Here is a 22,725-nt window from a genome sequence, read left to right as displayed (position 1 = left end):
TATGTAAAAAAGAAAGGCACCCATCTACTGCCATAGCAGTAGTGGTAGTGATAGCAGATGTAGGTAAGTGTTGCTACATCCAGAGACAAGTAAAACCCCTTAACACTCATTTGAGTGGGAATTTGTGTTTCACAGAGAGTAGTGGCTGAGCAGCATGTGAAAAGGAGAGGAAGTGCATGCAGGTATTCACTCTCATTCAAGAAAGAAAAAAACGTCTAGGGCTCAAGAGGTGCCACTGGTGTCTGTCAGCCTGTGTTGTGAAGAACTGGGTTATTTTCCCCTCCTTTGCTACCATACTACTAATGAGTGTTTCATATATAGCCAGAGCTTTTGCTTCTGACCTACTCTTGTCTTGAGGAGGGAGGGAATAACACTGTTGTAGATTAATCAGATTCCTAGCCTCATTGAAGACAAAGCCAAAATCATGGAGGCTGGCATTTCATTTGTGGCTAGATAGGCAAAGTCTTTAATTTCTGCTCAAAGAGAGGTTTGTCTATAACTGCAGCCATGTTACTGAGCACTTCCAGCTATCCAAAAAATTCGGGCAAGGAATTTTTTTTAAATAGGGACACACAGGTGTTATAGTCACTATTTCCCTAGAATGTACTAAGAAGAAAAAAACTGATATATGAAGAGAAATAAATGCAAATATTAGAAAATGTGCACACTTGCCTGGCATGTTCATACAGGAAATTGTATTTAAACATAAGAAAAAGCTTTTTTACTGTGAAGGTAGTCAGACACTAGAGCAGGTTGCCAGAGAAGCTGTGGAGTCTCTGTGCTTGGAGATATTCAAAACCCAACTGGATACAGCTCTGAGCAACCTGCTTTAGCTCACCTTACTTGAGCAGGGCGGGGATGGACTGGAAGATCTCAAGAGGTGTCTTCCGGCCTCAACTTTTCTGTGATCCTCTGATTGTGTGTTGGCCCAGCCTAGATCCCAGTATCTTTGCATAGAACTTCCCCATTTTCCAAGCTGCCTCCAGCTTTTAAAAAATACATGTATATAGAGAAAATGAGAAGGGCAGCTTCATGGAAACCAATTGCTTTAAAATAGCTTAATAATAGCTTGACACTAAAAAGTATGAAAGCAACCATGTCAAACTATTAGTTTATTTCAGTAAATTCTCCATAACTTTTTAATATAAATACTTGCTTTATTATCCTTTCTTACTCCTGTGTTATTTGTTGTTGCTCTTTGTGTTATTATCACTTCTCTTGACTATAAGATGCAGGTTAAAGATCATCTCAACTGAGAACTTTTCAAAGTTTAATAATTGCTATTTCCTTCATGACTTCACTGTGCTTATTCATGTACTCTGCTGCACCATGTTACCTTTTTCAGTTACTTACTTTTAACATCAAAAAACACATTTTACACTATTTCCTTAGTTCTGTAGGTGGCTGAATTACAGTCATGTAAATATTTTTCTTTATGCTGATTACATGGTGTATACTCAGATCACTTTCCATCTAACCTGTTACAACAAATATATATGCAAGGGATTTGCATGTTAAGAGGCCACCAAAGCCTGCCTGCAGTTTGTAAGCCAGATTTTGAGTTTGTTTGGGGGTAAGCATTATCTGGCAAGATTGACCCATCGCTTCTGAAGGCACATAGTCAGTGCTTCCATTTAAGACCTGTTTACTGTGTCAATGACCATTATAAACAAACAGAGGAAAACTGGGAAAAAATGCAAGTGATACATAAGTAAATACATCGAAAAGGTAAAATTCATGAGGTCTCAACATCCATAAACTAGAGGCTGTTGACTTCAAGATATAAGAGTGCTTTCTTTTTTTCTATTGATTTTAAATCCCAGCCAGTGCTAAAAGCTATTTGCAACAAACACTCTGGTGATGCTCTCACCTCCTGTTAGTTCACTTCCTTGCAGTAAGGTTTGAGGATCATTTGGGGCTTAGTGACTTGTGCTAAGGATGCTAAGGGGTAAGATGGGATTGGTGACAAACAGACCAGTGCAGGAATGGGTGCTAATTTTTGCATTATGTTAGTCCTAGCAAATGCAGAGCATGAATCCTCAGTTTTAGAGATGGTAGTGATCTGCAGTTGTAGATGGCTTTAAACTGTTAGTACCTGAGGACTGATAGGAGTAATAAATAAACCTCCTTTCCCCTTGTCTGGCTGTAGAAAGTAGAAGGGTCTCAGATGTTGGTGTTTAATCCTCTGAAGTAGCTTAGTCTAATAACATTGCTATGGCAGTAGAAAGCAAGCATTTTGAAATTATAGTCCTTGCTTTGGGCTTCGCTCCTCTGGTATCTTTTTGGTGGGTCATTCAACCTTGATGTTTCAGTTTCCTTTTTGTAAAAGGCTGATGTTAGTACCGTTTCTACCTCCCATAGAGTGTTGAAGGTCCGTTAGTTGGCAAATGGTGTTCTCAGGATGCATAGCTGAACGGCTGTGAGAAAAACTGTGACTGTATGTTTGGGCAGAAAGGTCACAGTCAAAAGCATGCTTTGTGATTTGATTTCTTTTTAAACATGATTGTATAAACTTAGTGTAATGGAGTATAGATTTTAAAACACTATACTAAGTAATTTTAAAACAATTTTTTTTGCAAAACGAAGTTGTCTTATTATCTTCTATGACAAACTTTTAAGGCATGAAGTAGAGGCATCATTTTCTTGCTTGTCGTTGTTGTTTTTAGTACAATGAGGACTAATAAACCTTAGTTATGCTTTATGTCCATGCAGTGGGCCTGATTCCTCATGGCTTGCACAGACCTCTGTTTCTCTACAAAGTGAGTACAAAAATGCTTTTAATTCCATCTGGTAACATTTTTAGATGTGTCCCACACACATCTAAAATGTGTGGGACACATCTAAAATTTTAGCTGTGTAAACAGGTTGGAAGGCTATGGAGAACCAGGTCTAGTAAAAGCTGGGCATAGCATTCATAATATTCTTTGCAGATAAACCTGAACTATAATTTCCGTTGTTATTTTTGTCTAGGAACTGTGAGGATGTGTTATCAGCCGAAGACTGTGAAACCTTATACCAGTTTGTTTATACCACACACCGTCCACTTGCAGTAGCAGCGGGGGAATTCCTTTATAAAAGGTATCTCTGCCTGCCTGCCTGCCTACTTTTTGCACATTCTTATTTGTTTCCATGTGAAGGTAGATTTATTTAAGAAGGGCATTAAGCATTTATTTTTCTGCTGGAAATAAGTACTATGAGGAGAGTAGATGTGCTTTCTTCAGCTGAATTGGAGGAGAAATGCCGTTTGGGTGTAATCATTTGTTCCCTGCACAGCCCTGACATGTTAGGCATGAGAAAAGTGCAAGGCTAGAGAATATGAAGCAACTGGCTGATCCACAGGTGCTATGCTAGGTTGAGAGTATACCACCTTTCCTTTTCCTTTCTTTTCATGTTGCTTTGCTTCTAACAAGCTAATTCATCACCTGGCATCTGCTGGATTTCCATAGCTTTAGTGATTAATCACAAAAATGGCCTCTTCTTCACCCTTTGGAAGTTGCTTTATACATTGTAAAGGCTTTGAATAATGAGAGATGCAGCAGATTAAAAAGCCTCCCAATTTTCTGTCAGGTTAATGAAGTATAGGGTTTATCTTCCCCAGGAGTAACTCTTATAAATGGGCTTCTTATAACAATGGTTGCACGAAGTGAATGGAGTTGGCATGCTAAAAAGAAGAAATATTCTGTCTTTACAGCTGAGAGAAATAATTTTGCCTTACAAAGGGGAATGAAAGTAAAAATATTTTGGCAAGGCTTTTGTAAGGAAAAATTCAGAAATAATAATGATTTATCTTTCCCACACGTGTAGAATCTCCTCCTAATTGTCTGTTTCTGTCCAGCTGAATTGCTGACATTCTGGGGTTTGTGGAGCCAAGCCCAACAAAAAGACAAACGAAGATAAATTCTTGTTTTGATGAGTCTTGTATGGCATCTACTAGCCTTAATTCATCTTTTCTGTGGGTCCCAATATTCTATCATAAACCAGCTGTTTTTCCTCTCAGAACACTGCTGCTTTTTGCCACTGAAGTGATTGCCTTGGTAACTTTACTTTTTATACCCAGCCTCCCAATGCAGCATGGATGCTTTGACCCTGTAAACTTCACCCTTGTTCTTTTTTGTCCAGTTCTTTTCTTTCATACTTCTGCCAGTATAAAAGTGTTGATTCTGGTGTGATGGAGATGTTAGTGGCACCCTCTCTCTCAGTCATACTAGTAAAAGTTTTAGTATAAATGCTTGTGTGTGTGTGCGCGTGTGTGTGTGTGAAATCTCCTCAATGTCTGCATTTTTAACTTAGGTTACTTACTGAGCTGGGCTAAATTATACTAGCAGAAGCACTTTTTTGAAGTATAAGCTTATGCCAACATTAAGTAGTGTGGCCCTGCTTTAAATCCAAGTACTTTAGGCCTTACGTTAATCTGTGGGGATGGCCTTCTTGTCTGTATCTTGGGGATTAACATTCTTCATGAGCAGTACAGTCACACTCATTTTGGATAAGGGGGAAGTGGAAATTCAGGGGGAATAAGGGGGAAATAGAAGTGAAAGTATAAGATGCTTCATACTTCAGGTAGAAGAAGAACAACAATTTTTCCAGTGTATCTGAAGTTGAATAAATTGCCTCTTGTAAATATAAGATACTGTGCTTTCTTTAAGGAGCATCAGTGCCAAGATGTACCATAATGTGAAAAATAGTCAGGTAGTGATATTTTTACTCGGTTGTTAAGATTTAAATTCAGTCTAGAGCAAGTACCTTCTCAAGCGTGAGCAATTACCTACCTCATTATATGTTCAACACTGTGAAATCTGCATCTGTTGTCCAGAAAGTTGGCAGGGTACCTGTGAAACTGTCAGAGAGAATCTCCGCATTCATAAGGATAACAGATCTCCGATAGTGGAAAACAATCTAATCTCTTTTCCTTTCATCTGATAAAAAGTCTAATATGATTTGGGATAAATAAGTTGATACTTAGAAGACATATGGTTCTTGAAGTCTTGACAAAATTAGTGTTACTCTGGCAAATGAACTTAGGCAGTATGTGGCAGAACTGGATTGACTTCTTTTCTGTTGGCAGGCTGCTTAGTCATGAGGGAGATGAAGAAGTTCTGCCCAGAAGAGGAGAGAAGTTTGGGGCGAGTACTGACCAGTTGAAAACATTAATACGTTTTTTCCTGGAGAGTGAGGTGAGGAGAATATCCCCTCCAGTAAGTTTTTTACACCCAGTGTTGCATGTTCAATCAAGTGTTGGCTTCTTTTTGAAGTCTCTTTCTGGTTATGAACTTAGAACTGTTTGGTCTTTGGGACGTTCTGACTCTCTAGGATGAGTAGGATGTCTAGGAGACAGAATTTAGCACTTCTGTTCTGTTGTATCAAAACTAATTTACAGCTACACTGCTGGAGAGAACCAGTGCTGAAGCAGCTTCTGAGAATAACCCAAAAGACAATGAGTGAGAGGTATTACTATGTGTCTGTGTCTTTCTGCGGGCAGATATGAGCTTGCCGTGCCCGTGTTCTATGCTGACTGACTAAGAACCATGTAGTTTTGCCTATACTAACAGGCCTTCTTGAGAGTTTATCAGCCTAAGCGCTGTATTTTGCCTGCTTAGGTTTTGTTGTGGTCTAGACCTGCGTCCAGCCAGATTGTCTCAGGCACAGCAGTTTTTAATCTACCTGCAAAGAACTTCATCAACATCATCTAAAATGTTAACTCATTTCTATCCCCAAGTTTGGATTTTTAGTTGTTATGGTCAGCAATATAGAAGCAATACAGAAGCTAGTTTTAAAGAGATTACTTAAATTACAGGAGAAGGATACCCTAAAAAGAGGAAGGAAAAGCTTTTCTCTTGCTTTTATGGCTCCTTTTGTATCAGACTGAAGAAATGGTGTTTAACATTGATTAGCCTTGAACTAAGTATGTTGGAGGACTGCATGTGAATGTATGGATGGATGACAAAGCTTTGTAATCGGAAAAGGGAAGAAGAACATATGAAACTCTTTCTTTCTAATGAAAGATTTGCTTCTCTAAGCTTTTGTTTTTATTCCCTAGCTACACAAACATGTCGCATACCTTGTAGATAGCTTGTGGGACTGGGCAGGCAAATTCCTGAAGGACTGGGAGTGCATGACCACTCTTCTATTAAAAAATGCTGAAGAAGATGGAGAAGGTGGGTCAGCACAGAGCTTAGCTTTGTCTGTATGAGTCTCTTGTTGTTTTCCAAACTTTGACTTCAGACAGTTCAGGATCATTCCACCTTGCAGTGCCCTTTGATCTCAGATTGTGGTCCTCAAGGGTCACAAAGCAGGTATGACTCAGATATTGCCACTGTGATATTTGTATCAACATACTTGTTTTTATTTTTCTGTATTTATATAATCTTAGTATAGAAAAATTGCAAGAATACTTGCATAATTAAGTCATAATGCTTAAGTAATTCTGACTTGATTTGTTTGTTTGTCCAAAACTTAAGAATCTAAAAGTATTGATTGATTGGAGTGTATTATTGTCAGGCTATTGTTCATGCCTGAAAAGAAAAAAATACTGCATTGAATCTGTTGTCAACTAACACTGCAGAGGATTAGTTTTATGTAAAAATATTTTAAAGTGAACGTAAGTAGTAGTTGTTTTAGTAGATGTGGAGGTGGCTGCATGATTGAAATCAAAGCTTATGGACCCAGAGAGTTAAAGCATTTTGTAATTCAAAGAAGCAGGTGTGTCCTAAGTGAGATGGTAGTCAACAGGGATAGGCCTGGTTGAAACTGCCTGTGTCTTTGGGAGCCTAAGTGCCCTAGAAAGGTTGGCCATGAGAGGAATAATTGCTGTTGTGTTCAGTAAATATGGATTTTTTTTTTCCTTCAAATTAAATCTAACATTCTCTAGGTATTTCTTTAGCAGCACTGCATCTTTCTTTATGTAGTGTCCTTCCACAGTTGCCCAGATAAACGATAGGTTTTTCATTATCTATTGCTGTGTCTTCATTTTTTCTTTGTGTGATTCTGAAAGGAGACTCATTTACTTACAGCACTGAGTGATGCCCATGAAAGTGCTCTCATTGAAATTATCCTCGCAACTGTTAGAGAAGCAGCTGAAGGTCATCCTCCAGTGGGCAGAGGTGCAGCCAGAAAAGTTAGTGCATCTTATTCTGATTTATTGTGCTGTAATCACATTCTCTCTGTGCTTTGCCAAACAGCATGTTCCTAGTGGTTGGTACATCTTCAGAAATAAAATAGCTTACTTTTTATGAAATGGCACAGTGTTTTTTGACCTCTCGGTCTTATTAGCAGTGGATATTGAAGGGTATGAGCATTAGAGGAAAGCTAGTGGAAGCATGTTATTGATAAAATAGTGAGCATTTTATCCATGATATATAGTTGTTCGGTGATTTACATCTAATTTAATTAGATGTAGCCAAAACCAAAACCATCTGGTTGACTCCATGGAAAAGTATTTTTGCCTTGGCTTGATTTATTTTAGATAGAGGCATATGAGTTAACCTTGGGTTAAATGTAAAATTCCACTCAGATCTGAGAGATTTTATAATTGAAACAAAATGCTTTGTCTGCAGATTCTGTCAGTAAAAGAGAAGAAAATACAATTGGAAGATTGTACCAAAATTACTGAACACTTTATTATGGTGCTTCCTCAGCTCTTGGCAAAGGTAACTAACAGCTGCTCTGTGAATGCATGTTAAATATTTCATTAAAATTCCTGCAATGCACTCATCTCCTGTTTTTTTTTTCTCTGCAGTATTCAGCAGATGCAGAAAAAGTGACAAATCTCCTGCAGATTCCTCAGTATTATGATTTAGATGTTTACAGTACAGGACATCTAGAGAAGGTGAATAGGAATTGGGGTAGTCAGGTGTATGTGGAATGTACCAAATTTATGTGACAATGTACAGGGTTTAGTGTGACTTGGAACAAATAGGGGACTGTTGAGATACAGAGAAATATTCTCATGCCTCAAGGAAAGTGATCTTATTGAGGCTTTTTACCTTTTGATTTGGGACTGCCAAGAAAAGCTTTAGTGCTTGTCAGTTCTGATATGCTTTGACTGGCCTGATGCCCTGGTGTGTAATGATTTATGGTTTCATATGATAGGCCTGCCCTTGGGAATAGACTGGGTTCTTCATTGTTGGATGGAGAGAGGGTGGGTTATGCCATGTGTCTGAGTTGGCATTTCCAGGAGTTACTACAAAATGGATTTTCATTCTCCTTGAAGACTGTCTCCCAGCTGTTGGGGGATGATAGTAACTGAAAGATAAGAATGGGGATAATATATCTGCTCATGGGAGAGGGGTGGTCAGAAATGGATAGATGAAATCCTTGGAATAGCTTAATGTACTCTTAATCAAGGGTGTTTACAGGGAGATGATGTTGTGCAAACACTTCTAGGTTTTACTTTCAGGACAGAAAGTGAACAGAAAGAGACAAATGGCAGAAATGAAGTCCTTTTCTCTCATTAAGAATAAAGACCCCAGTTGCTGGGATGATCTGAAACCTGCTTTGTCCTCAGCTGCTGAGGAAGACCACTTCCATTGTTTGGAGGAAAAGACACTCCTTCTTCGCTACCATTGTAATTATTTTTATGTAATGCCAAAGGTGTATTGCTAAAGCAGAGCTTAAAACAGTTATTTTAGTTTTTAGGGAGCTCCAGAGACAAAAAAATAAAAAAGCGCTATAAATGCAGAAGAAAGCTGTATCACATTATCCTGCCTTTCTCCTCCTCAGACTGGCATTTATTTCATGTTGGTTATATGACCTGTAGTGATATATTGGCCAGGTGAAATGTATCTGAAATATAAGTGGACTTAACTATGATTTAACTGTCATACCCCGTTTATTACTTGCAGCATTTGGATGCTTTGCTAAGAGAGGTAAAAGACATTGTGGCCAAACACTCCGATATGTCCGTCCTTGAGGCCTCCTCCAGGACTTATTACTTCCTCTGCAGTGAAGAAATTGCCATCTACAGCCAGGTGGATGGTGCCCGAACTCAACTGATAGATGAGTTGGTAGAGCAGCTTAACCAGCTACTAAACAGCTTCTGGCAGAAGGTGAGTATGACTCATTGTGCACATAAACAAGCCACTTCCCCATCAAAAAAGACGAGATAAGATTAAAGGGGATATGGAATCACCCTTTGTATCTGTTTCTCTGCTTGATGGGAGCAGAGCTTTCAAAGGTGAGTCTTACTCTAAGAAGATTGACTGTTTAATGAAGTGGATGACTGTTTAATAAAGTGGATTGATGTTTTAATGAAGTCGATGTTTTTGGTGGTAATAGGGTGGAAAATAAGGTAGTCCACAGCAGCCTCAGGGCACTTCATATTTTCTTGATATTCTGGACCTGGGCTATGTAGTATTACTATATAGTAAGTATACTACGATTGTATACTACAATACTACAAATTGAAATATTACTGTGCTAGAGATACTATGTGTAACATCATCTAAGAAGTGCTGTGGATCTATAGCTGATGAGACGTATTTGATAGCACATAAGATGACCTTTGTAGTCTTGTTTTGGCTGTAGAGATGTTGCTAGGGGAAAAAACCTTACAGTCTATAATACAGATTAAATAGTTATGGGGTCTTTGAGATGATGACTTTCCCCTTGAAGGAGAGCTGCAGAGTCTCCCTCAAAGTTTTTCATTAGTTCTAAAAAGCAGAAACAGCTGGTGGTGATATGAATAGCATGCTGGCTGAACTGAACAACAGAAGCCTGCAGCTGATCTGATCAACTGTGCCGTTATGAACAGGTGTCATGCCATGGTACGAGAGTTCACACTGGCAGGTTTTTATTGGACGCTGGGATATTGTAAAATGTGTCATGCCAAAAAATCCCCTAACCTCATATTAAGTTTATTTTGTTGGTCTTAAATAGACATCTATGTCAATGTGGGAGAATGTGTATTTATGAGAAGCAAGATAAGTGCTAGACCAGGGATTCTTAAACTCCTTCATAGTGTGATCCATATCTAAATAAAGAGGTTTTCTCCTGGAACCCCTCCCTTCTAATTCCCGGTTGTACAGACCATCTCCCATAATCACGTAGTATCCTTGTGGAAACTACAGCAATTGCATCTATGGGAAAGTATTTAATGTATTTTTAGCTATCTTTGAATGTGATCTGGCAGCTGGAAGCAAGAAGAGCCAGCACCATGTGAACAGTTAGCTTTCCATAGATCCCTAGCAACTGTGTGAGGGACCATGAATTGCCTGCGGGACTGAGTTTTAAGACTTCTACATTAGCCTAATCCCTAGGTTTTAAACTGTGTTAACAATAACACAGTGCTGGAAGATTGCTGTGGATTTGGCAATGATGGGGCACTTCCTTATACACGATTTCTGTGCAGTCAACATATGTTGTTTGCTTTTCGCCACAGAGGAAGGTATGAGTAGCAAGACTGAAGATGAGAACACTGGGGAAGGCTGGAGGAGAGTAATTCAAGTCTGTGGGTTGGGAAGAAGACATAGCAGTTACCTTACCCCACACTGGCTAATTCTTTTCTCTTTCCCAAACTTGCACAATTTAGGAAGAAGGTTTTTGTGCGGATGCAGGAGAAATTTCCCAGATACACTCTGCTTTGAGAAGAATAGCGGCTTTTCATAAGTGAGATGTTTATTTACACAGTGCTTATTTACTTTCCATAATTTACTTTCTATACTTAAGTGTCAACTTAACTAAGCAGCTGCAGAGCATGAATTGTCCTTGCTTGGTGGGTTTAGCAAGATTTTCACAAGAAAATGAAAATGGTCCCTATGAGAGGTGTTGCAAGGTTTAGGATTTCCTGAACAGAACTGTACTTTTGGCTGTGGAATTCTTTTTGGACTTGTTACTGAGGTTGGAGCATCAGCCCTAATGTGCCTAAGAAACGTGTGTTATAGAGTTGGGATTTCAGAGTGGACACAGAGGTCCTCTCAACTGGGTTGTTATGGTCCCTCTCTCTTAGCTGGATGCTGTTGTGCTGTCTTACTCTCAACACTGGCAGTCAGTTTGAAGATAGTGAGTGCAATCTTTTTTTCCCTTGGATGTAATCTGCTTTGTTTGTCCTATTTTATGTGATCTTCTTTTGTTAAAACATAGGTCTCTCAGAAGCTTGCTTTTTCTGGGATTGTTCACCAAGTAAATTAATATGCAAGACAGTAGAGTGTGAGATAGTTGGGCCTTGGGCTCAATGTGTCTTGCCCATCCTGCATGCTAAGGTTGCTCTGTTTTTCCAGAGAGAAGTCTAACATTGGGCAGCTTGCAAGCACTCAAGAGTATTAAAAACACTTTTTTAAAGAGAAAAAACAGTATTCTTTAGACCTTTTTGGGACACTTTGAGAGTGTGGATATAACATGTAGAAAAAGGTACAGAGGTTGGTTTTCTTTTTACTGTCTTCATGGACACTGCTGTTTTGTAGCAGGAATGTAGACTATGAAGCTATAGATTAAAGCTTACAGGCAACATAAGGCCATGCAAAAACTTAATTTCCTTTTTTTTTCCTTTAATTATTATTTCTTAGTAGTGGAAGATTTCACAAAGTGCCTCTCAGTAAGTTTCATTGCTAAGGAGGAAAGGTAGTGACCAGCTTTAGCATGCTGTTGGAAGGTTGATGTGTTTTATTTGCTCATGTGAGTCTCTGCATAGTAGATGGTCAGTTGTTTTAACATCAGGATCATAGTGAGGGGTTCAATGCCTAGAAGACTAGGTTAGTCTTTTGTGGCGTGGTTTGACTTAGATTTTGTTTAAAGTTATTGCTGTACATTAAAGGCAGACAAAAATAGTATAAATTTAACCTATTTGGTGAGGTGAGATTTCATTTCTTGCTTAGTGTGTTGTCATCTCTTTTTTACTTGCAGTGCCCATGATCTCACCAAGTGGAATCTATATGACAAGACTTTAAGGTTGCTGGTGTTTGAAATGGAACGTGGGGATTTGTCTGTTCAGGTGAGTTGTTGATACTTAACGCTGAAAGTGGTTTTTCTTGTTGAAAGCATGAAGAGTAGGACATATTAAACAATCTGTATATACCAGTGTCCTGTAATGCAAGAAGGTATTGTTTTCATTTCTCAGTTTGGGAAACTAAGGCCGCCTTTGGTATGTTATTGGAATAAGTAGATTTCATGCCATGGATTCATTTATTTGGAGATCTGTGATAGAAGAATCAGCTAAAATCTAGATTAATCCTTTCTCATGCTCAATATTTCACCTTGATTGTACGATCTTGCTGTGAGTAGATAAGAAACTGTTGGACAGTGAGAAGCCTGTTATGGTTTGCAGGTAACCGGAAATCGATATACTTGGGACTCGTTGCTTGCTGCCTGTCTTTTGGTGAAGATGGCTTGTAATTACCTGTTGCCTACACTGCAGTCCTTTGATTGTCTGGTTGCCTTAACTCAAATATTGTTTGTGCCAAGGTGGAGGTATTTCCCTGGCATTACAAGTTGATGTGCTCCAGCAGTCATTAATGTTAATCAGGCACTGTTTGCAGTAGATAATATGGGGTTATTCAGAAAGGAGTGAAATTCAGCTGGGAGAGAGCTGAGAGTCTTTAGCCAGGGGGCAGAGGTATATCAGATAGAGCACTGGAGCACCAAAGTTTGGCTTCTGCTCTGAATTGCCCTCTGAAGGAGTCTGCTTTATCCAAACACTGCAGAGAGATCCTAAGAAGCTAACCTTAAGTTAGCTTCTGTGAACACCCTTTCCATTTGATTGAATTCATCAAGATGCCAGGGTGTTGCAGAAACAAGACCTTAGTCAATAATAAACTTTCTCAAGAGGCAACATTCAGTTGTATGTGAACCTATTAAGTTTATTTTGGGGGTCTAAAGGCCCTACATGGCAGAAATGGTAGTGCAAACAGTGTGCAGAATGTCAGGCTTGAATGCTTTGTTTAGTCCTGAGCTTTTTGCTGTAAAGCCTTTCATGTAAATAAAGGACTTGTGTTTTTATTTTCAGATGATCCTGCCAGCTCTCCAGTGCACATACTTTTCTCTCCTGTGGCAACTAGCTGCAGCTGTGGAAAATTCTCCCAAGGTTGGCCACTCCATATCATTTTGAAGCCCAGGGTTGTGCTTCTAGAAGTTTAGATTGCTTTTCTAATCTCAGATGGCCAGAAAAGACAGGCTTTGTCAAGATGATAATTTTTGTGTTTTCTTGAGGAAAACAAATTTAGTTGAGGCATTTTGTCTCCCGCTCCTCTCCCTTCCGCCCCCGTTTCTCCGCTCTCCCTCTCTCTCCCCTCCCCCCCCTTTTTTGTTTGTTTATGCTTCTTCAGTCTGCAAGAGAATAACTGAACAATGGTTCATTTCTATTTTTACTGCAAAACATGTGCTACAAATTCCTGGTGCTTGATGGAGATAAGGAGCTTGTTCTAGCGCCAAACAGTTTGTTATTTTCTTGTTTTAAGTAACAAAGAGTATTCAGTGAAAACTCCAGGAAGTCCTATTGCTTTATTTTCTTCTTCTTTTCTTGCTTTATTTACATATTGTGTGATGTATGTAGAAAGTTATCGAAAGTGTTTGGTAATATACTCATCAGCTGACTACTTACTTGGTTAATTGGTTTTATGTGGTTCCCAAGCTCTGCCAGATATTTCAGAAGACATTCTAGTTTTAAACACTAGAGAGTAAAACTCTTTTATGCTTTGATTCACAAGCAAATTTGTATCCATGCTACATTGTTGCTCCTTCTGCCATTCTGTCTCCTTCCTCTGGTTCTCCTGTGTGTACAGAACAGGACACTGACATGGGCATTTGTTTTGTGTTAGAAATGCTAGCTGGAAGGTTACCCTTTTGGTGACTGATTCACTATCTATTCCCGTCCCATTCCATTCCTGAGTGGGTGTCCGCATCTCTGCTCTTATATGCTCTGCCTTTCAATCTAGACACAGTTAGCTTGACTGATAACAGGGCAGCACATTTTTGAATTTGGCCTTTCATACGGGAACAGGTTTTGATTGGAAGCAAGATGTTGCAGCCCACTCTGCAGGACCAAATCTGGATACTGACAGAGAGAAGTTCCAAGAGAAAAAAAGAACATTTCCTGGACAGCAGCTCTAGGACTGTTTCCTCCTCCCTCTTCCCTAATGCTGTTAAGGCAATGTTTTGCCTCCCCCTCCCCTTCTTCCCAGCATGCCCTGGGATGGATCCTTTTTCTTAAAAGATATAGTTGCATAACAGGAAACCCAGCCTGCCTATAATGGCATTCCACTTCCATTGACTGCTGAGAGCTCAATGCAGTATAACAGCTGGACCTAGCAAAGGATCAGGAGGTCTTTTATATGGCTGTCGGCAAAACAAGAGGTCTCTCTTGCTGGGTTTATCCTAATAGAGGCGTCTACGTTTAGGAGTGCCGAAGTTAGCAGTGTAGTTAACCTGGGTTACCTCTGTCAACACCTCTGTCAATAGAGAGAGAGAAGAGCAAGTCCAGAGGGGAATTCACGTGTTGGGTGCTGAAAATTAGGTGGGATGGACCAGGGTTTTTATACTCTACTCCCTTCTCTAAGTTGGAAATTAGTATCACTGCTTTAAAAGGACAAGCTGAAGGGAATTTTGCAAATTTTTGGATGTTTAGAGGGCCATGTAAGTAAATAAATATCATTAGAGCTGCCCATCCTATAGATGGAGAAACGAGGAGTTTGTGACTTGCTGAACACTACTAACCTGAGCACATATGACAAATGCACATGTCCCTCCAGGATTTGTCACCTTTCTGCACCAGAGTGGGGGAAAAAAAATATATGTTTTTATGGGTTGGCCTTTCTACCCCAGATATGGTTCCTGAAAGCAAGACATGTTTCTTGAAGTTGTTAATAGCTGGTAAGCTCCTGCTATTGTGAGATGTCAGTCTTTTTCATAATGCCATCAGCTGTGCCATCTGAAATGAATAGTATCTGTGGAAAAAAGATGTAACCGTTAAGTTTGCTCTATAGTTCTCCATTGAATAGTAGTTCCTGACATCTTAGGCCTGTTACTTTTCCTAAATATGTTTCTAGGAGACTCTTTTGGCATTAAGAAGAGAGCTGAGGCGTTTCTGTCAAATTTGTATGTGCTTCCTCCACCATAAGGAAAAAGATGTAAGAGAAAAGGTCAGTGTTTGGGTGTCACTTGATTGGCACCCATACTCACTCCTCCTTTTAAATGCTTTTCTTTTCATACCAGTATTTTCTTCTACTGATTTTTGCAATGTTTTTGTCTTTTAGCAGACAAGTATCTCTTAAAAAAACAACCCTCAACTATTTATTTTAAAGGAAAATTAAACTTATATACATTAAAATGCTACCAAAATGAGTGCTTTAATCAAGCATAGGTGTATGTCTGCATGGATCCAGTTGGAAAATCAAAGCCTGAATCTGAATGACTGAATTTGCCAGTTGATAATCACTGTGTTTTCTGATTAGACTGACATCAGTGTGTTTGTTGCTATCATATCTTTATTAATGCCTAACAAAGGCATTATGACCTTACTATGAGTATCATTTCAAAAATGAAAAATTGGGAGAAATTGTGCAGTGATTCACATGTGTTAAAAAGCAGATCTTGTGGCAGAATAGAGCTCAGCTTCCTTCCCATGGAAGTTAGAAAATCTTCAAGTATATACTGTAAATGTTGTATCCTAATGTATGAGTTCTGGAAGCATCTAGCAGTGGCATTTAACCCTTGAGGTCAGGGCAAATAGAAATCTTTAGCCTGAGAGGAAGAAGTAGAGTAGAAACCAGATCATGATTTGTGGTTTGTGACGGAGATGAAAAGTGGAGCTGGTATGGAAAGCAGCATGGTTTCTAAATCCATCTTTGGCTTTGCTTGCTTGATACAGGCCTTCATGATACTCTGTGACTGGCTGCTGATTTTAAGTCACCAAGATTCAAATAATAATGAAGCAGCAGGACTTCTAGATTATCTTCCCAGCACATCACTTCAGGAAAAACTGCTTTTGTTTATCCAGGAACATGTTTTCATGGAGGAGGAAGAGGAAAGCAAAGGTTAGGCACCTTCATCACTGAAGAAGCAATGTACCATTTTTTGCTGTCATTTGTCCTCTGCACTGAACATACCAGGAAAAGGGGCTGGTCTACTTTTTGGCCCCTTTACAAACAAAATGACTTGCTTGTTATTCGCTGATTTATGTCCACTGTGGATCAACCATAGGAATATTGCCAGTGAGGTAACACAGGGGTGCATGAGAATGTAAAAGTATTTGACAGACTGACTTTGGTGGTAGAGATGATTGCATTAACCACCTTCCTGAAAAGCCTTGCAGTGTTGCAGTGTGACTCTGTTGAAGCATGAACAGTTTCAGAGCCATCAGAGTAAAGGACTAGTGGATTTTGTTTAAAGGGGGATGGATTTTGCAGGAAGTATTATGCTACTTTTTGCTCTGTTGACATTGTCAGATTCAGATGCCAAGTAGAGGCTGTTATTGTGAAGGCTGGTTTCTTTTGGAAGTGTTTTGAAAAGAGATTTGTGGTTCATTGCGGTTTTGAGACTGAAGTTAAACAGTGTGCTTTGAAAAGCAAAACAGAAGGCAGGTATGTTCCTAGGGTGTGCAAACGGGCATACATCCTGTAAGAAATGGAATATTACCTCATCAACCTCTTCCCTTCTGCTGTGTTCAGATGGAGTTCTGTGTCCGGTTTTGGGCATCACACTTCTCCAGGTCACAGTGTATATGGCAAGAAATGGTGAGCCTATATTGCAGGAAGGAGTTACTAGGAGAGACTCTTTAACAGTGGAGGTAGAGACACCATAGAAAACATTGCCTAAGGAGGCTGTAGTATCCCAGTCACAGGAGTGGAACTGGTTATGTTTCAGGTTATATATGTTATATATCTGAAACTGATGTAGTTGATCGTGCTTGGGGTTAAATGGCTTTCTGAGATCTCTTTCAAACCCATTTTGTATGTTTTCAGTTTCTCAGTCTTCTTCACAAAGGATCCATGCTATTCCACTGCAGGCTCCTTCCTGAAAGAGTGATTTTGTCTCTTGCTGTGGCTTTGCCTGTCTGTGTGTACACCTGGCAGCTACTCCATTTCAGTTTTAACTCTGATTTGCAGATACTTCTAATCATCCACTTGCCTTTTGTTTCCAGGCCCACAGTGGTAGTAGAAGCAGAAACAGATCACATCAAAATTATAGGTCAGAGTGAGCCTTTTGGAAATTGGCAGATTACATTTGCAGCAGGAAAGAGTGTATCTCAGTAATCCTGCTGCAAGAAGCTCTCTTCAACTACCTTCATAGCTGTGTAAGAAGACTGTTAAGAATATTTGTTTTTCACAAGTTACCCAACTGGGAATTAACCCATTTTCCAAAGACTTAGTATATTCATAATGATGTGAAATGACTTTTTCTTTTCACTCTTGTTGATAACCACTTGGAGAGTTTCACCTGAACTCTTCTCTTGTTGACTGTGTAGGGGAGCTTTTGTACGGTTGCTGATGAGTTAAGTGCTGGTCTTCTAGAATTTGTGCTATTCTAAGGAAAAAACTGTAGTTACAATTTGTCTGTCTCTTCCATTAGGTATGTTTGTGTTGTCTGTAGTTGTGAGCAGTGTCGTACAAGGAGATTTTGACCAGTAGAAGTGAGAAATCCCTGTGAAGATCAGAGTAGAAGACATGTAAATAACTTGCTTTCACTGTCATCAGCTGGAAGCTTTGAAATGGAAATAAACCTTTATCTTCTGATATACACAGAAATGAGCACAACTGAGCTAGCATCTGTTGCTTAGAGAGTTGACTGAACAGTTGAGTCTGTACAGTTTGGATGAAAGTTGGTCATTAAAATTGAGATACCTTGAATAAAGTAGCAGAATATGGCTTCAGTGTTTGTTTCCCTAGACCTGACAGAAGAGGAAGAGAGAAAGGACAAAAACTGCAAACTGAATGATTTGCACGAAAAGCGGAGTCTTCTTGCAGCATATTGTAAGCTGATAGTGCATAATGTGGTGGAGATGGCTGCAGCTGCTGAGATCTATAAGCATTATATGAAGGTAAGGTTTTAGATGTGGTTGTTTTGCTTATCAGTGCATTTCATTCATTGAAAGTGACTCTGGTGTTTATAAAAGGTGTAGGGTTAGTAGTCTTATGGCTCAGAATCCTTTCAGTCATAAAACGCTATAAAATCAAGCAGGAATGGCACAAATCTCTCCTTATTGCTTTGCAAAGGTACCTCACTGCAGACAAGGTAACTGCAAGTTGAGAGGAGGATGTATTCTCTCAGAACATCTGCTCCTTGGCTCCTCAGAAGACGCCATTGCAGAGATGCAGCTTATTGGTGGGACAGTTCTTTAAATACAGACATTCTTACATCAAAACGATCAACGCATTTCATACAGCTTATACAGTCCATACTCAGATGGCCTAGATTTCATGTGGTCCCCATGCCTAGACAGTTGGTAGAGCTTCAGCCCCTCTGAAGTGCATGTCAGGAGGGCTGAATACAACAGAGTGGGTGGTTGCCTTGTGCCAGCTAACAGGACGTTGGAAATAGCTGAATATGGGTCTTGATCTTCATTTCATGGGACTCAAGGCAAGTGATAGGCCACATATAAAAACCTCTGTATTCCTCTATGGAAGACGCTTGATTTTTTTGTCTTAATAAATGATTAATAATTCAGTGTAAGGTTAAACCTTATGTTGCTCATAAAGGAGCATACCATTCTTTTATGTATGAAATAATATAAAAAGTCCAGTTTTCATCTTTTAACTTGGGTGTGCTAGAGATTGTGTTTTATGAACTTCTTTTGTAGCTTGAATGGTCTGTGTTTTACCAGCGTTGCAGAAGGGGAATGATAATTCACATTTGTTTTCTTGCTGTTGATAGACCTACAATGATTTTGGAGACATAATCAAAGAAACACTAAGCAGGACGAGGCACAATAACAAAATTCAGAGTGCCAAGACACTGATTCTCTGTCTGCAGCAGGTAAGATTACGATTAAAGCAGAAGATTAGGAGCTCTTATGACAGCTATATTGGTATTGGAGTCTTTTACATACCTTGCCATAATCATTCAAACTCATTAAAAAACATGATGGAAGAAATTCCTCGATTTTACTTGTTATGTGTATGTATCCTAGCAGTTCATGATTAGAACTCCTTTCAAATCGTTACATCCATTTTAAAATGTAATTTTTTGCACAGTTTTGGTTTTTTTTTTTTTAAATCATCAGAGGCATAGTTTTAAGATTGGTAAACTTTGAGATTAAAGAGTGTTTCCTGGGATGCGGTAGATGTCTCTGTGTTAAACAGAGGTTAACAGTTTTCTGTGTTTTACTGACCACCCTCAGTTCCTACTGGATTTGAGAAACCACAAATGTATCTGTGCCCAGCCAGTTCTAAGCCCCTGTTATTTCAGTATTTTTTTTGTGGAAGAAAGTGGGGTGCAGCTCTTCTGAAGGGTCTGACTTGGGCTTGCAGCTGCTGACTGGTGAGGCCAGTCAGCTATTTTACCAGCTGCGTTTGCCAGCTCTGTTGCCAACCAGTGCTGCTTCTAGCTTGGAGTCACTCTCTAAGCCACAGAACAGGCTCCTCCCAGGGGGTACTGATACACGAGCTTTGCTCATTTCACACACATCACCAGGGGCTTAGATCTGTGAACCAACCCCTGAAATCTGAGCTTAGATGATGGTAAGGAGCATTTGGCTACATACATTCTGCTGACATAGTCAGGACTATGTGTTTATGTATCACATAGACAACAGGTCCTGTTTGGCCTCTGTTTGACCTTGAAAATTGCAGATTGCGGGGAACAAGCTACCTCCATGCTCTTTTTGGGGGGGGGGGGGGAAACTGATAGCAATTGGGCTTGAGACCTCCTTTTGACCCTATCTCACTCACAGAAATTGGACCGCACTGCGGCCAGACTTGCTGCTATATATCTGTGTTCTGATTTTCTGAAAACCTCCCAGGCAAGTTTGGGCCCTTGGGCTTAGTACAGAGGTCCCAGCAGGAGATGGGGTCAGAAGAGTCATCACCTTCAAGGATTGGTATTCTGTCCATACACTTTTTTTTTTAATTTCTGTCTGTCTGTTAAGTACAGCAGTGTCTTTTGTGTTAGCTTCCTCGTGGTTGTTCCAGTAATGTGTACTTCTGAAATACATGAGCTACCTGTTCTTTTGTAAGGCTTCTGTCTCTGTGAACAATCTGTTGCTTGGTGTGCATCTCTCTATGTCCTCTTGATACTTTGCTTGCCTTTAGGTTTTCATACTGTTATTTGGCCCTTTTTTTGCAGCTGTTTCAGACCCATGTAGAAAGCCATGACAGCAGCAGTGGTATGGACTTGTCCTCTGCTTCCTTCACAAACATAAAAGAACTCGCTCGTCGTTTTTCGCTAACTTTTGGCTGGGACCAGGTGAAATCTAGAGAATCTGTAGCCATGATACACAAGTAAGTCCCACCTAATGTCACTTTGTCCTTGATCATTGATTTTATTAGTTGTTTATTATGTTACTTTGTTCTCTATTTTTTTCCTCCCAATAGAGAAGGAATTGAATTTGCCTTTCAAGGAGCTACTGGAATGGATGGAAAATGCCTGCCTCCTAAATTAAGCTTTCTGTTAATCATCAGTGAATTTTCCAACAAGCTACTAAAGCCTGACAAAAGGCTAGTGTAAGTTAAGTTCTTGTGCACTATCATGCACGGACAGTTTGTGTTCTGTGTATTCCTGTAGATAGTATGCTTGACCTGCGGTGTTGGAAAAATTGCTCAAGGATTTTTCAGAGAACTTTTGAAATCAGTCAGCTGTTGGCTGGAGGGTCACTTGTTTGATCTCTTTTCCGTTCAATTTCGTAGTAGCAGTTATTCCAGATTATATATGCAGTATCCATTCTAGGCCTTTTTTAGACAGCCACATGTAGGAATTTTTCTAAGAGTAAGACAACATTAACTTGGTGGAAGGGATTTGCAACTTGAGTGGCTAGTGGAGAAACAGGAATGCTTTTCTGAAGAGAAAGCAAGGCAGAAAATATTGAGGAAGAGGTAGTGCATGGATCATTATTTTGTAATGATCAAATTCCACAAGTTCAGGACTGTATGGCAAGTTCCATGTAATATGCTTGGAATAGAAAGATACGCATGTCACTATTCATAATAGGAATGTTTAAGAATTCACTGTTTACAGGGAAATGGGGCCTGATCTACTTCAAAGCCTCTGTGTTTTACAGTGGTTTAAATATTTAAATTTAATAATATAAGAATCTGGCATTATGCATCCTTAACAGAGAGATGGGTGTGTATATCTGTTACTGCCTTCTTCACCTGCCTCAGCTCATTTTTAGGAAGGAAATAGTTCCCTTCCTTGTACTTGACCTTTGTCATTACTTCCCTGGTCAGTGCTGCTTCTTTTGGATCTCTGCACTTCAGTCTTCTGTTTATAGACACTGTGAAAATTATTTCAAAATATGTAGCAGGTATTTCCCTTTTCCTGAGAGCATATTTGAAGACTTGGGAATGTAAGATGAAACATTAAGACACATTTGTCTTTTTGAATTTCTGAGCAAATTACTCTCGTACCTGAGAAGAAAGGTTCCACTTTGGATAAGAAGCCAGCAGTGAGTGGAAAAAAAAAACCCCCACATCTTGCTGAGGCTCATGTAACTTGTTTGCTGCTTGTGTCACTTTTAACTTAAATTGGAGGTTAGCTTCCATGGGGACCATCAACCAGGTTTTAAATAGCAAAGGTCAAGAGCAGTAAAATGTGTAATTTCCTGTTACTTTTTATGTCAAATAAAATGCATTACTGATTGCCAGCTACCCAGGCTATATTTTAAAAAATGAATTCAAACTAAAGATGCAAAATATAGAAGAAAAATTTTTGACATACACTGACTGGTAGTCTAAAGCAGTTTATGTGTAGGTGGTGGTAAGTTCCCTTTCTGTTCTTATATTTTTCTCAGACAGAATCTTTGACATACAACACTAGAACTGGTTTTGTACAATTTCTGTGCAACTTGGCCCTTGTGGTCTGGATTTTAAATTGCTGTTATCATCAATGGGGTGACATTTCTGTAATAAGTAGACTTCTATTAATCCATCCTTGAAAAACTTCGTAATTTCATTTACCTCTAGAGAGTATTTTTAATTAAACAAGAGGGAAATATTTCATCATTGATGTGGGCAAGTTTAAGGCTATATCCTGATTATTTTTCTCCTATAGCTGTGTCTAACTTCCTGACCTATGGGTATATTTCAGGAAAGCAGTATTATATACTTTCAGGCAGGTTTATTCATTGAAAATTTTGTGATAAATACAGAACCTAGCAGGGAATGCTCCTTGACTTTAGTTTCTAGTGCCTTGAACCAATGCACTGCTGCTGGAAACAAATGGGAAACAATAAAATTCACAAGGGGGGAAATTGCAGTTTTATCCACAACTACGTTCAGACTATGTTCCTAGAGCTTCTATTCTGGGAGGCTTAAAATGCCTTGCAGGGGCCGGAGATTATATTTCCTCGTGGAAATATTTAGGTTTAGCTGCATCATAAATTACTGGATGGAATGTTTTAAGTCAACATGAACTTCTGGAAATAAACATCTGGTTATTTTCATTTTTGTTATTAATCATAGGATTGATGTCCAGGTCTGTATATTAACATATGTGAATGTACCTATAACAGATGAGATACAGAATATGGGCATTTGTTGAAAAGGAGTATATTTCAACATGGTCTAAGTATATGGATTTTAACCTCCTCTTCCTGTAATTGCTCAGATTACAGCAGTAAAATATCTGACTTCTCAATTGGTATGTGCC

At 39.3% G+C, this 22,725-nt stretch overlaps 1 protein-coding gene across 5 annotated transcripts in view; it reads left to right on the top strand.

Annotated features, from left to right (window-relative positions):
- The window catches only part of LOC112988454 (cohesin subunit SA-2-like), a 62,505-nt gene that overhangs the window by 33,328 nt on the left and 6,452 nt on the right, over positions 1–22,725 (top strand). For 4 of the 5 annotated variants that reach the window (XM_064501396.1, XM_026108990.2, XM_064501407.1 and 1 more), the window contains exons 14-29: positions 2,971–3,078; positions 5,066–5,174; positions 6,038–6,155; positions 7,011–7,114; positions 7,554–7,646; positions 7,736–7,825; positions 8,841–9,044; positions 10,526–10,602; positions 11,836–11,923; positions 12,935–13,012; positions 14,973–15,065; positions 15,794–15,959; positions 17,811–17,962; positions 18,796–18,897; positions 20,206–20,360; positions 20,454–20,582. In XM_064501396.1, the coding sequence (XP_064357466.1) occupies positions 2,971–3,078; positions 5,066–5,174; positions 6,038–6,155; positions 7,011–7,114; positions 7,554–7,646; positions 7,736–7,825; positions 8,841–9,044; positions 10,526–10,602; positions 11,836–11,923; positions 12,935–13,012; positions 14,973–15,065; positions 15,794–15,959; positions 17,811–17,962; positions 18,796–18,897; positions 20,206–20,360; positions 20,454–20,582 (1,866 nt within the window). The remainder of the gene's footprint in view (positions 1–2,970; positions 3,079–5,065; positions 5,175–6,037; positions 6,156–7,010; positions 7,115–7,553; positions 7,647–7,735; positions 7,826–8,840; positions 9,045–10,525; positions 10,603–11,835; positions 11,924–12,934; positions 13,013–14,972; positions 15,066–15,793; positions 15,960–17,810; positions 17,963–18,795; positions 18,898–20,205; positions 20,361–20,453; positions 20,583–22,725) is intronic. The other variant, XM_026108992.2, reaches the window with a different exon arrangement.

This window comes from Dromaius novaehollandiae, chromosome 1 (genome assembly GCF_036370855.1).
Source record: "Dromaius novaehollandiae isolate bDroNov1 chromosome 1, bDroNov1.hap1, whole genome shotgun sequence".
Lineage (NCBI taxonomy): Eukaryota > Metazoa > Chordata > Aves > Casuariiformes > Dromaiidae > Dromaius > Dromaius novaehollandiae.
The sequence above is the reverse complement of the archived record's forward strand: the minus strand, read 5'-3'. Positions and strand labels throughout refer to the sequence as shown.